The 14,545-nt window shown below is 42.0% G+C and overlaps 1 protein-coding gene across 3 annotated transcripts in view; it reads left to right on the top strand.

Moving 5' to 3' along the window:
• The window catches only part of EP300 (E1A binding protein p300), a 120,941-nt gene that overhangs the window by 38,258 nt on the left and 68,138 nt on the right, over window positions 1-14,545 (top strand). For all 3 annotated transcript variants that reach the window (XM_065417487.1, XM_065417488.1, XM_065417486.1), the window contains exons 3-5: window positions 6,257-6,433; window positions 11,282-11,543; window positions 13,515-13,628. In XM_065417487.1, coding sequence (XP_065273559.1) covers window positions 6,257-6,433; window positions 11,282-11,543; window positions 13,515-13,628 — 553 coding nt within the window. The remainder of the gene's footprint in view (window positions 1-6,256; window positions 6,434-11,281; window positions 11,544-13,514; window positions 13,629-14,545) is intronic.

Here is a 14,545-nt window from a genome sequence, read left to right as displayed (position 1 = left end):
CACTTTGAAGCCCCAGCCCTCCATTGGGGGGGAGGAGGGGAGCGGGAATGCTGTGAAGTCACCTACTGTACGGCACCCATAGGGACACTATGCAAAGAAGAGGAAGTTACTTACCTTGTGCAGTAACTATGGTTCCTTGAGATGTGTCCCCCTATGGGTGCTTCATGACTCACCCTCCTCCCCTCTACTTCAGAGTTCTCAACAAGGGGCTCTTCGGTAGAGAAGGAACTGAGGGTGGTTTGCCCACACGGGGCTAAATTAGCCTCTAGACAGAGCACAAAGGAGGGAGATCATATGTGTGGGCCAAATGGACACTGCTACCTAAAATCTCCCGTCAGAGGCATAGGGGCACAGATACATCTACAGTTGAGCACCCATAGAGAGAGACATCTCAGAGAACCATTGTTACTCCACAAGGTGAGTAACTTCCTCTTTTCCAGTACTAGCCAGAGAAGTTGTCCAGAAAGGATTCTCTGCAAGACAGTGAAGGTCTGCTGGCATGGGGCCTATCTTCACCTGGGAGAAAGGATTAAGAATTTCTTTTCAGTCTGGTCCAGTATCACTTCTAATAGATTTCAACTCCATTTTCCTTGGGATGATAGAAATTCTGGAGTGGTCCATCTGTAACCTCTCCATGTGCATAACCGATTCCAGGATAGAGACTAGCTCTTCTTCTGAACCAAAAACTAGCTCTGAGATTTATGTTCCACGGATCTCAAGGAGCTTTATATTTCCAATGTGTCCGAGCTAGCAACTTATGTTTTGCATTCTGGAACAACCATAAGTTTCAGGTAATGACCTTTGGTTTGGAATCCTCTCATCTCATGTTCAGACAGTTTATTTCTGGTAGATAGCCATAGACAAGAGAGGATTCAGATCTACCACTGTCTGGACAATCTGATGTTGAAGGTGCAGTCCTACAAGGTCACACTTGCCAAGCTGCTCATTGTTTTGTTTTTAAAACGTGGAATTCGCAATGAACCATCAAAGCTGCCATATCCCGTCTCAGTAACTCTAAACCTGTGAGCTCTCTGCATAACCACTCTGAGCCTCTTAATATTTCCCAAGGAAAAGCTTTATAAAAATCAAGTCCTCCTCAGGCTGTTCCTCAAGCACTCTCCAGGCATCAACAGACCGATGACTTCAGCTGGTCAGCATGGGGGTGTTTTTTATGTAAACTGTTCCATAGACAGTGCTTCATCTTCACCTCTTCAGAACTTCTGAACACTGGGTCTCTACTACATAAGAATATCTACCATCACTTGACAATCCCTTCAGATGTTTGATGGGTCCTTCGTTGGTGGTGATCACGTCATCTCTTCTATGACAATATTGAGAGCAATTCATATGACTATCACTGCAAGCCTGTTGTGGTGACTGGCTCATATGGGACTCTGTGGCTCAGGATGAGTGATCCAAAGATTTCTCCTCCACATTACATCTTGTGTTAAAGTTGTGCAGTCTTTACATAGTTATCTAAAATGATGGAAGAAGGGAATATTTAAATAGACAGGTCAGTCTTCACCTCACTCACACTCACACAATGCATCCTTGCAGTATGGGAACCTACTCCTGGATGAATGTAATCCATGGAACAGGGTCCAAAGAAGGCAGTAGCAATTGTCCAAATCCCAAGGCAGGCCTGTAATAGTCTCAAAGCACTAAATTCATTGCCAACATACATATCATGAGCTATATTTAAGAGAGAAAAAAACAAAACCAAAATCACTCTGTATCTCTCTGCTCTTCTGACTGGAGAGGAACCACTTATTGATATATGTTCTTTGTTTCAAGGGGGATATATGCTCTTTGTACCAGAAGCAGACTGCCTCAAAAGATCAACAGAGTGGAGCCTCCAATTAGATAGTCTTGCTACTTGTCTAACAGTTTGGAAAGATAGAAATGGATCTATTTGCCTTTAAAATGAAGATTCTCTGCTACTTTGTCAGATAGAGACCTAGGGGCCAAGATGGAGGCTCTTTCTAATGTGACTGCCCCCCCCTTCCTATTCTCTGTATTCCTACCACATAGTTTGTATTATCACAGGGATCAGTTCTGCACCCCAAACCAGACAAATGTCAGCTAGCTTCCAAGTATTTGGCAAGTATCTAAAGAGAGCTACTTGGATAATCTCACACTGCTAACGTCAATTAAAAAGTTGTCAAATCTGTTCTAAGACTTGGGTGAGGTTTAGATACTGGTGAAGAGACCATGAATTATTTATCGCTGTCAAAAGTGAATCATGTCCTAGAATTCATTTGGAGAGCCCTAACTTGGGCGTATGAAGGCTGCTATGTTGTATGAGACCACATCTTCACTTCGTTAAGTATTCTCTTTGCATCTGGGCTGTATGATGCATCCTCTGCAAAATACCATGACATAACCCTGGAATCTTACCTCCTACCTATTGCACTTGTGGTACACTTGATTGAAAGCTGGAGAGAGATGTCTTGTACTTGCAGTCCATCCAGGTGGACTTCCTGGTGGTGGTGGTCACAACTGCCAGATAGGTGTCAGGCAGGAGCCCCCTTAGCCTTGGTATTGGGTATATATGAAACAGATGTTTCTGACTGAACTACTATTTATCCCCCCAAATATCAAAAAACATATCCTTGTGTCTCAAACCTTCACACTGAGGAAAATTTTTGGTACACCTCTACCCCGATATAGCGCTGTCCTCGGGAGCCAAAAAAATCTTACCGCGTTATAGGTGAAACTGCATTATATTGAACTTGCTTTGATCCGTCGGAGTGCACATCCCTGCCCCTCCGGAGCAATGCTTTACTGCATTATAGCCAAATTCGTGTTATAGCAGGTCACGTTAAATCGGGGTAGAGGTGTATATGCTGGACATATATGGGGCTACCAGAGTCTACATTGAACTAAACTAGAGCCTCTAAATCGTCTATTAAAATTGAGATGGAGATCAGATGGAGAACTTCAGAGATTTAAAGGTTTTTACTAATATGTTAAACCTTAGAATCTGTTTCTTTAATACTGTTGTGATGTCATGGGCAGAAGTCATATGCTTATCAAGTGCATTGTAGCCGCATTCATCCATATTTCACCAAATTCTACAAAGTAAACATCCATTCCTCAGCTGATGGGATCTTTGGGTGTTAACTGAGTGAATAGGAAAAATTTATTTGCTTACCTAGAAATGTCCTTCAGGTAATATCACTGTATCTAGACAGAGGATCACTCCTGCTTAGAATGAATACCAGTTTTTATTCCATTATTTTTAAAGATCCATCCCATGCACGGCAGTAGGTGAAACTATTAACTAGTGTGAGGTTTTTGTATTAAAAGGTTGGCTTTTCTCAGAGTTTGGTGAACTTATCTTGCCTGGTAGAAGTTCTCAAGTGGCAGGCTTTTCAGTAAGAGAGTCACTCCCCTTCTGCCAGTAATGGACAAGTCTGGTTCTGACCTAGAGATTGCATACTGGCTGAAGAACCACTGTAATGGATCATTGAAAGCTATTACTTGAAGAAAAGAAGCCTTTAGATAAGCACAGGTAATCTCAGGGCAGTAATTAAGTTGAGAAACAGGTCGCTTTCACTCTGCAGCATGAGAAACTTCTGAACAGTAGAAGCAGCCACTTCAGTTATTCACTCTAGGAAGAGGACCCAACAACAGCCTAGACGAATGGTAATGGAGGAGACACAAACCTATCACAGCTGCCAATAAGCTCTTTTATTGAGTGGGGAAACAGAACAGCCAAAGGAGATTGAGTGGCTTTAAATTGACTAAATACCTGCTAATCAGAGGCCAGTATATAAAATGGAGTTTCCAAATAGATGTCCAGAATAATAGTATTCTGATAAATATTTCAGCATCCTCTTTCCCAAGTGCTACGGGATGGAAGGATGTTAACATCTCACCTGGATAATGGTGAGAACTTTTTATGCTGACCTTTATTGTATTTTTAGTCTTCCTGATGTTACATTCCTGGAAAACATTTCCAAATTGTCTGAGAAAAGTGAGATTTTAAAAAACGAAAATGGTAAGATGGATGCTTGGAGTTACAAGGATGAACCGTGTTAGAATGAACCAAGGTTAGAGGAAGTGTGAAGCCAGTACCAGTTATAGAAAAGCTGAGGAAATTCAGGCTTAAATTGTTTGTCCATGCAAAAAATCAGATATATAGGAAACAGGGTGTGTTAAAATTTAAAAGTGGAGCTAGATGAATGTCCTACAAAAGGATTTGATTAACTGCAGGGTTTTGAGGAACAGACTGGAATGGAGGTCTCCAAGAGCTGAACCCATCCATATAGATGGGACTAAGGCTAGAAGAAAAGAGAAGTATAAGAGATTTGTGGGGATAGGAGGAAACCAAAGGAGGAATGGAATATTGGGGAATAACACAGTATAGGGAAAGAAATTGGAGGGGGTGGAGGAAGGGAAAGGGCGGGGGGACACAATGTCCTCTATACTTCGTGGGAATGTTGACCTAAATTCTGAGGCAGGTGTCCTGGATACTGAGGCACACCCAGTGCAGCAGATTGGAAATTCTCTGGCATCTTTCTGATGCACTAAAAACAGAGGATTTTACTGAATTAAATATATAAATGAGTAATGCATCTACTACAGTGATAGATATATAACAAGAGAATCCATGGTGATGGTAGAGTAAGGGCTTTAAAACCCAGAAAAACTGCTTTGAAAAGGATATAAATTTCCATGCAGGGTAGGAGGAAATGTCCTATAGGCAGATTTCATAACTTCATACTGCCTGCAGGGTACCATGCTACACCTTCCTCTCAAACATCTGGGACTGGCTACTTTCATACAGGATACTGGACTACCTGGATCACAGGTCTGATTCGGTATGGCATTTCCTGTGTGTCTATGATATTTAATGAAATTTTATACTGCTTCTTGGTTTTGTATTGAAAGTACACAATTGTATTGTAGAAGGTGTTTGGTGTGCAGGGGACTGGGGCTGGAAGTTTTAACAGATGGGTAGGAGTTATTTGGGTTAAGCTCCATTGATGAAAATAGTGGTGGTATCGCTTGCACTGATGCATCTATGCAGGTGGTTGACCACTGATTGCTGTAATTGGAGCAAACAAAGGGCTAGTCTACATGGAGACTTGGTGCATAGCAAGCCAGGGTGTAAATCTACAGCATACTAGCCTGCCATGCACTAGCTGGCGGTATGGACCCTGCTACCATGCACTAAAAGTTCCTTAGTGTACTTTGATATACTGATAGCAGTATATCAAAGCGCATTATAGAGCTTCTAGTGTGTGGTAGCAGGGTTCACATAGGAGGCTACTGTGGGCACCTATGCTTGCCACTCACTAAGTCTGTGTAGACAACCCTTCACTATAGATGAGATCTTAGTAAGTTTAAACTTTTGTCCTTCTCTTCACTGGGCTCACAACAGTGCTAGCTACAACTGGATATAACATGGTTATTGCTAGCAAGCCTCTAGCAATGTTTCCAGGACAGGTTTTCTTTTCCAAGAACTCTGCTAGCCAAACCTGCTATAGACTGGTGTGTGTGTGTGTGTATTTCATAACATTGTTCTGGGGGTGAGGAGAGAATATGGTCTGGAAAACAGTGATAGAACACAAACTGCTCTGTAAAAATGACTGTGACTAGCTCAGTTATGTCAGAGTGGAGTGAGGCCGTGTTTGATTAACTTCTAACTGGGAACGATGTTGTGGTTAAGGCACTGTACTGGAACTTGAGGTGTCTGGGTCTGTTCCTGCCTCTCCTACTGTCTACTTGTATGACCATACGCAAATCATCTAAGCTCTCTACTATGCCTGAGTTCTCCATCTGTAAAATGTGGATGCTTTTTTACCACACACTGATGATGCAAGGATACAGTCGTCATTTGTAAAGTGCTCTACTACTATATAGTGATGAACGCCATAGTAAGGAATAATAAAAGGAAAGATAACCTTGAGTAACTAAATGCTTTACAATGAAAATATTGCAACAGTTCTAACCAGACTAGCATAGGTGTCAACTAGTTCTGTGGAACTCTTAAAGAAGACAGCCTAATCAGTGTGTTAGTCTTGCTATGATAAGGGTATGGAGGTACATAAAGTGGTTTGGAGGAGGAACGGGCAGCATGTGTTAGGGCCTCATGTAGCAGACTACTTTTGGTTCCTGGCTCTTGATGTGCCAGCTAGTCTCTTCTTGTAGTATGCTGTATGAAATAGTAAGCTAAGTAAAATTAAATGGAAACACATCTTCCTAACTAAACCTAGTATAACTTTTCAAATTTCTTCTTCATTCCTAGATGGGAATGATGAGCAATCCCAGTCCTTATGGCTCACCGTACAGCCAGAACACTGGGCAGCAGATTGGAGCCAGTGGACTTGGTCCCCAGATGCAGAATAAGACTGGGCTACCAAACAGCTTACCCCAGTTTCCAATGGACAAGAAGCCAGTTCCCGGGGCAGGAATGCCTAACATGGTAGGTAGAATTATAGATTCCACTTTCAAATGGTAGCAGATCAAATATGGGCTTCTTGCAATATTCTGCTTGTGGTACTCTTGGATTTTATAGCTGTCAAATACCGTGTGCATTCTTTTTGTCCCCTTGTGTCATGGGTATGCATGGAGGAGGATCTAGCTCTGTCTATGAAAGATAGAGCCGGGAAAGGAGGAAGAGAGTGAGTGGTACCGTAGTGCAATCTCTTTATCATGAAAGTTGAACTTACAAATGTAGAATTATGTACTTAAAAACCTGCATTCAAAAATAAAACAATTTAAAACTTAACGCCTACAAGTCCACTCATTCCTACTTCAACCAATCTCTCAGACAAACAAATTTGGTTACAATTTGCAGGAGGTAATGCTGCACGCTTCTTGTTTATAATGTCACCTGAAAGTAAATACAGGCATTCATATGTCACTGTTGTAGCTGGCATTGCAAGATATTTACATGCCACATGTGCTAAAGATTCATATGTCCCTTCATGTTTCAACCACCATTCCAGAGGACGTGCGTCCCATGTTGATGATGGGTTCTGCTCAATAACGATCCAAAGCACAGTGGACAGATGCATGTTCATTTTCATCATCTGAGTCAGATGCCACCAGCAGAAGGTTGATTTTCTTTTTTGGTGGTTCGGGTTCTGTAGTTTCCGCATCGGAGTGTTGCTTTTTTAAGACTTCTGAAATCATGCTCCACACCTTGTCCCTCTCAGATTTTAGATGGCACTTCAGATTCTTAAACCTTGGGTTGAGTGCTGTAGCTATTTTTAGAAATCTCACGTTGGTACCTTCTTTGCGTTTTTGTCAAATCTGCTGTCAGAGTGTTCTTAAAACGAACATGTACTGGGTCATCATCCAGGCCTGATATAACATGAAATATATGGCAGAATGCGGGTAAAACAGAGCAGGAGACATACAGTTCTACCCCAAGGAGTTCAGTAACAAATTTAATTAATGCATTGTGTTTTTAACGCGCATCATCAGCATGGAAGCGTGTCCTCTGGAATGGTGGCCGAAACATGAAGGGGCATACAAACGTTTAGCATATCTGGCACGTAAATACCTTGCAGCACCGGCTACAAAAGTGCCATGTGAACGCCTGTTCTCACTTTCAGGTTACATTGTAAATAAGAAGCAGGCAGCAGTATCTCACGTAAATGTAAACAAACTTGTTTGTCTTAGGGCAGGTCTTCACTACGGGGGGGGGGTCGATTTAAGATAGGCAAATTCAGCTACATTCGATGTATCGCAGCCGACTTACCCCACTGTAAGGACGGTGGCAAAATCGACCTCCGCGGCTTCCCATCGACGGCGCTTACTCCCACCTCCGCTGGTGGAGTAAGAGCGTCGATTCGGGGATCGATTGTCGCGTCCCGACGAGACGTGATAATTCGATCCCCGAGAGGTCGATTTCTACCCGCCGATTCAGGCGGGTAGTGTAGACCTAGCCCTAGTGATTGGCTGAACAAGAAGTAGGAGTAAGTGGACTTGTAGGCTCCAAAGTTTTACATTGTTTTGTTTTTGAGTGCAGTTATGTTTAAAAAAATAAATAAAAATCTACATTTGTAAGTTACACTTTCATGATAAAGAGATTGCACTACAGTACTTGTATGAGGTGAATTGAAAAATACTTTTTTGTTTTTTACAGTGCAAATATTTGTAATCAGAAATATAAAGTAAGCACTGTACACTTTGCATTCTGTGTTGTAATTGAATTCAGTATTTGAAAATGTAGAAAAACATCCAAAATATTTAATAAATTTCAATTGGTATTCTATTGTTTAACAGTGAGATGAAAAAAATTGCGATTAATTTTTTGAGTTAATCGCATGAGTTAACTGCAATTAATTGACAGCCCTAATAAACACCTTTTTCTTACTATTATGAACATACTTGTTTCTAATAGGTTCATCCTTAAAAAGAAAAGAGATTTCTCCTTCCTCTTAAGCATCAGAAGCTAGGCTTTCGTTTTAGCAGATGTTTGTGATCCAAAAGCCACTTCGAACTAGCTTTCTAGAATTAAATTGGGGATATTAAAGCACTTTGAATTTAGTTTTCGTTGATCTTACTTATACAGTGTTCATGCAGAGGCCCTAGGGGTGCTACACAACATTTTAAATCCAATGCAATAAAAAAATCTTGCCATTAAAAAACAGGAAAGGGAGAATCCCATACCAGGACTGAAATTACTGAAAAAAGTTCTGGAAGGAGTGTCTGCTGATTCTTTTGAAAAACGGGAATGGTGAATGGAGTGGATGTCTCAGTGATATAGCGCATGGGTGGCCAACCTGAGCCTGAGAAGGAGCCAGAATTTACCAATGTACATTGCTAAAGAGCCACAGTAATACGTCAGCAGCCCCCCATCAGCTCCCCCACCCCGCTCCTAGCACCTCCCACCCACCGGCAGCCCCACCGATCAGCACCTCTCTCTCCCCCTCCCCGCACCTCCCGATCAGCTGTTTGTGTCATGCAGGAGGCAGGGGGGAGGAAGAGCAAGGGCACTACAGGCTCGGGGTGCGGGGGCAGGAAGGGGTGGAGTGGGGGTAGGGTCTGTGGCAGAGCCAGGGGTTGAGTAGTGAGCCTGGCACGTTGGAAAGTTGGTGCCTGTAGCTCCAGCCCCGGAGTCGATGCCTATACAAGGATCCGCATATTAACTTCTGAAGAGCTGCATGTGGCTCCAGAGCCACAGGTTGGCCACCCCTGAATAGTGTACCACAACAGCAAAAGTGTGATGATGTAACTCTGGGTATGAGATTGGTTACCTGTCAAAATAAGCAACAAGAAAAGGGTCCTTAGGGTGTCCTGGTCCATGATTAAGGCTGCTTGGCACTACAGTAATATAAACAATATGAGGTCCTATAGTCTTTCAGAACTCTAAAAACCAACAGGACTATCTTAATCAGTTTGTCACTAACAGGCAGGCAGAGCTTATTCCTTAAGCAACAGTGTTGCTGCAGTCTGTAAGTGAAGAGCCCTGCTAAAAGTCCTACTAGGAGAAAATTATAGTCACTAAACTTTTTGTCTTGGGAATACATTGCTGTTACAAAAGTTGTTACAGGATAAGTCAGTGTGGCTGGTACAGATTTAGTGGAAAAACACTTTTGTACTATATCTGATAGTTTTCCCTGGAAAGAATGTCCAATATAATGCCAGAGTTCTAGCATCATTCTATTTAACATATCCCCTCAGAAGATGGGGAGGAGAACGGGAGGCACCAAAGAAGGGGATATCCTTGTACTGACTACCACTATCTAGTATCAAAGTTTCAGTCTTCAGAGGTTGAGGAGGAGATAGCATTAATGGCTTTGGATATCAGTATTGACCAAGCACATCTCCAAAGCAGATATTGATCAAACAGGATCCAAGGGTCGAAATACATGTGATTGTTTGGCATACTCATGATACTCCACCTCATGTTTAGAGGCGATCTCGGTAAGAAGCCTTATATATACATTGAGTATGGATGAAATAGGATAAAGTCCTGAACACTGCATTTCAGGCTATTCTGAAGAACAGTTGTTCATCACTAAGTAATTCCAATCCTTTACTCATACATCCAGAGGGTAGTTCCATTCACAGCACTGTAGACATAGTTTCTGAAGCAACCTCTTGTACTCACAGAATCCTTGGAAAGGTCCAGCATGACCACTATAGCCATGTAACCCAAATGTCAAAACATCAGGAAGTTGTGCTAGTCAGGGTCATGAACAATCTCATCTTCAGAAAGCTTCAGTTCAGACTCAAACCTGCTTAAGATGTCTTATGCATCCAGGTGCACCTAGAACCAAACAAACACCGCCTTCCCAATTCTCCTGCCTAAAAAAGGAAAGGTTACAAACAAGCCAGTAAATGGCAGCACTTGAGCATTAAGACTTAATGGTGCCCTTAACCTGGCTCTCCTCCTTTTGCGGAAGGAGGATGTTGATAATGCTATTCAAAGCAACTAAAGAAAGCATGGGGACAAGATCAGACAGTGAATCTCAGAAGATCCCAGAAAATATTCAGTCCTTGTCAGAAATTCCATCAAATTAATTAGAAGTGGACAGTCCATCAGAAGCCTCAGGTTTTCACATTGAAAAGGCACAAAGAGCAGCCCCGAGCCCCTCAAAGAACTTATCACAGGTCATTTGAAGGTAATACTAACTGGAACAACACAATCTAGGCTAATTATACTGTGCATTACCTGGAAGTTGTGTGGCATCTCTGGTAGAGAACAGATAAAAGCTTTGTGTTCTGTATGCCTGCATGAAATCTTTGTGACTAGGCAACTTCCCAACCATCTCCTCTCCAATTCGACTGTTGCTTTCAAAGGTGGAGGACTTTTTTGGTTAGTACCTCTTTAAATAATGGTACAAGTGCTACAGGAGTTCTCTCAGTTAGATTTATCTTGCATTTAAACAGCTGCACCCACAGCTCTTTCTGATGTTTTAAAAATGAAGTTTAGATCTAGTCCTATTTAATGAGACTTTAAATAGTGTGGCCTCACAAGTCAATCTGAAAGGAATGTGAATTGAAGTGGCCTTAATCAATTCATATAGAGAAGGTAGAAAAAAAGGAAAGGGGGGTGAGGGAGGAGGAAAAAGGCTGAAAGTACTGTTGTCCGCAACAAGTTTCAATACCAGCTTGCCACAGTGTTAATAAATATTTAATTCTGGTAATCAGTGGTTAAAGGTAAGTGGAAGGTATAGTTCTCAATGCAAAATTGTATTCATGATCTGTTTTAGCAGATGTGATTTTGTGTATAATCCTAGCTAATCAGAGAATTGACCCTTTTTAAAAAGGGACTTTGTTTTAATTTGTGTTTGTCTCCATCACTTCCCTCAAGGGCCAGCAGCAGGCTCCTCAAGTTCAGCAAGCTGGGATGGTGCCAGCTGCTCCCCAGGGAATGGGGTCAGGTGCACCTACGGCAGACCCAGAAAAACGCAAACTCATTCAGCAGCAGCTTGTTCTCCTCTTACATGCTCACAAGTGCCAGCGGCGGGAACAGGCAAATGGTGAGGTGCGACAATGCAACCTTCCTCATTGCCGTACCATGAAGAATGTCCTCAACCACATGACACACTGCCAGGCTGGCAAATCCTGCCAGGGTAAGTAGAGAGTGAGCATTTGAGTGTGCTTACAAGAATAAATATAGGATTGGACAGGACTCCATGAAGGAGACAATGCAGAATTTTTCTCACTTATAGATACTGGGGAATTTAGCTTATAAAAGGGTTTTGACAACAGGATGCCTCCATGATCACGGAATCTGCATGCTAAGAAAAGAAAGGGTTAAGCACCTTTTGTGATGCAGAGGCATAGCCACTCAAGTTTTACCCCCATTCTGAAATACAGTAAAACCTACCAAGAGTGATCACTCGTGAGAGGTAGCAAAAGTAGTTGCTTGTAAGAGGTCTCTTTTCAAAGGTTTGCACACCAGAGAGCAGTGGTGTTCCATGGCCTCGGCAAGAAGCCACTTGTGACAAGTGGTCTCTCTTCAGAGATGGTCTCTAAGGCAGGTTTTACTGTAACTGCAGTATCTGTTAACAATGGCCTGCGGCCATTTGACCTCTGGCCATGATATTGTCAGATCTCACATGGTAGAGGGTCAACTTTGACAGTACTTGGTTTGGAAACTGCCAAGGGAAATCTGAGTGCTGCAGTAGCTGGTGTTGGGGGTTCAGAGGGGAGTGTGCTATATATTGAGTCATTAAGCATCTAATGCCTCATATGCGTGTTTGGAGACTGGTGCTGGAAGTGTACCGTATTTAGGATGACTAATAAAAATTGAGGTTCTGACCACTTCTTTTATTAAAAGACCTCCAATGGTAGTTTCCTAGAGAGTAAAGGTATTGGTCTCCGTGTTCTGCCCAGCTTCCAGTATGGATAACTATTGTCTGACCTAAAATTCTTCCTGCCGTTTTAGCTAGATTCAGTGTTTTTTACTTGTCTCTTGTGACTGTTTGTTTGTAGGATTTCTATTTGCTGGTGAACTGCCTTAGTCAACTTAGAGACATCTGTATTTCAGTGGTGGCAGAGTGATCCCTGTGTATGCAATCTGTAAAACACTTTGGGATGTCTCAGGAAGAAAGCGGGCTATATAAACATAAGCCATCAAGGAATACACTTTTTTATATGCCCTTTTTGGCAGTGGAGCTGTTGTCTTTCATGTTGTAGTTAATGAGTCAAAATGGAACCCACGTTTTGTGGATACTTTGTAGTCTTGTTTTAACTTACTTACAGTTCTACACAGTTCAGCTTAAGTTCTGCAGTAAGTCTTAGGCAAACACTCTTGAATTTTTTTCTCACTGAAAGTATAAATTAACACCTAGGAAAATGGATGATTTGGGATTGGTTTCATGGCACTGAAGCCTCTTGTCTCTGGTCTGTATTAACCTGGGAGAAAGTTGAAATAGTGACAGTTGTTGCATATTTCTGGCTATTCATTGGCTTTTGTACAATTAGTTGATGGAAAAGAGACAGCATCAAACAGTTTGTAGTGGCTACTGGGCAAGTGCACACTCTTCTGACACATGTACCTCATTTGGGGATGCTGACAAGGACAGCAAGCAAACATGAAAAATCCCCTCTGCCCCCAAAACTGGTTCCTTCAGGTGAAGCATGGGTCAGTTTGGCTAAGAGCACTTGGTATGGATGGGTGCGTGTGTGTGTAAGTTTGCTTAGATTTCCGTTTGCTATTCTGGAAATTCTCACCTGCACTAAATTCAAATTTAAAAGCAAAAATGAGTAAGGAGAGCAGGGTGGCATATATAAACCTAATGGAAAAGACCTTAACTTTGGTTTAACAACAAAACTGAACTGTAAGACCTCTTGATTATTATCTTCTGCTAAGAAAATACTCTAAATCCTGCCCTGATGATAAGAGGTTAGACCAGATGTCTTAATAAATCTGTCATCTCTGATTAAGATATTTTGTGCGATTATACTTCATAGAGCCATGACTTGATGGTTCCCGTGTGCGCCTGCATGCGTGCGCGCATGAGAGAGAGAAGCATGTGGAGAACTGAAAATTGAGAATTATCTTTTTAAAATGTTTTTGTTCCTCTTCCCTTCCCTAGTGGCACACTGTGCATCTTCACGACAAATCATCTCGCACTGGAAGAATTGTACAAGACATGACTGTCCTGTGTGTTTGCCTCTCAAAAATGCTGGGGACAAAAGAAACCAACAATGTAAGCCTCATGTGGTCTTTTGCATACTAGATTACCCATAAAATGTCATGTTTAGTGTTAGATCTTTGTTATTGTAAGCCCCTAAGAGTATGGATCAGAGCAGAGCTGCCGTGTCATCCAGGAACTAACGTGAGGATAAGGATTTTCATGTTGCTTTGGAAGGATATCCCCCCTTTCTCTAGTCAGTACCCAATATAATGTTGAAAGACCCCTTAGATCGCTTAATTTAGCTCTTTTTAGCTGGACAGAGGAGGCCAGCATGATGCTGGGCCTAAGGGCTGGTAGTTCTGAGAGAAGAAATGTTGGGTATGTCCACTTTCATCCTTGTCAAAAGTGTGAAACTGGGGTTTGCACACTAAAGATTAAAAAGTGGTGTGTTCTAAGAACTTTTGCCTGCTCAGATCAATATGAAAGTATTAAATGATAGTAGTTATATTTATGCCAGGTTATAGACTACTTGAATTCAAAGTCCAATTTTGGAATTCTTAAAATTTTTGGTTTATAAATGCCCTGATAACAGCACACTATATGTGTAGTTAGAGCAAAAGATTTGTAGGGTTTACCACATACTCTTCTGACTTTCAGCTAAGGTTGAATGAAAGTAATTCCTACCTCTCACCTGACCAGCCCCTCTTCTTCCCATTCTAAGCTGACACTTTTCTGCCATGTGAAGAATATCCTACATAAACTCTTTTCTTTTTACCCTGGCAGCTTCTGCATTATGTCCCAGCATGCTCCCCCATCCTTCTCCTAGTGTTACTTGCCCGAAATTTTTCTTGCTGCCAGACTCTCCCTTGTTGTTCCTGTCTAAATATCCCGATGCTTCTGTTTCCCAGTATTCCCTCCAGGAAAAAAAACCCAAACCATTCTCCTTGCTACTTTGTGCTTTTCTCACAACTGGTCCTCCAGGCTGTTTA

Source organism: Emys orbicularis, chromosome 1 (assembly GCF_028017835.1).
Source record: "Emys orbicularis isolate rEmyOrb1 chromosome 1, rEmyOrb1.hap1, whole genome shotgun sequence".
Taxonomy (NCBI): Eukaryota; Metazoa; Chordata; order Testudines; family Emydidae; genus Emys; species Emys orbicularis.
Note: the sequence above shows the minus strand (reverse complement) of the source record. Positions and strands in the feature narration are given on the sequence as shown.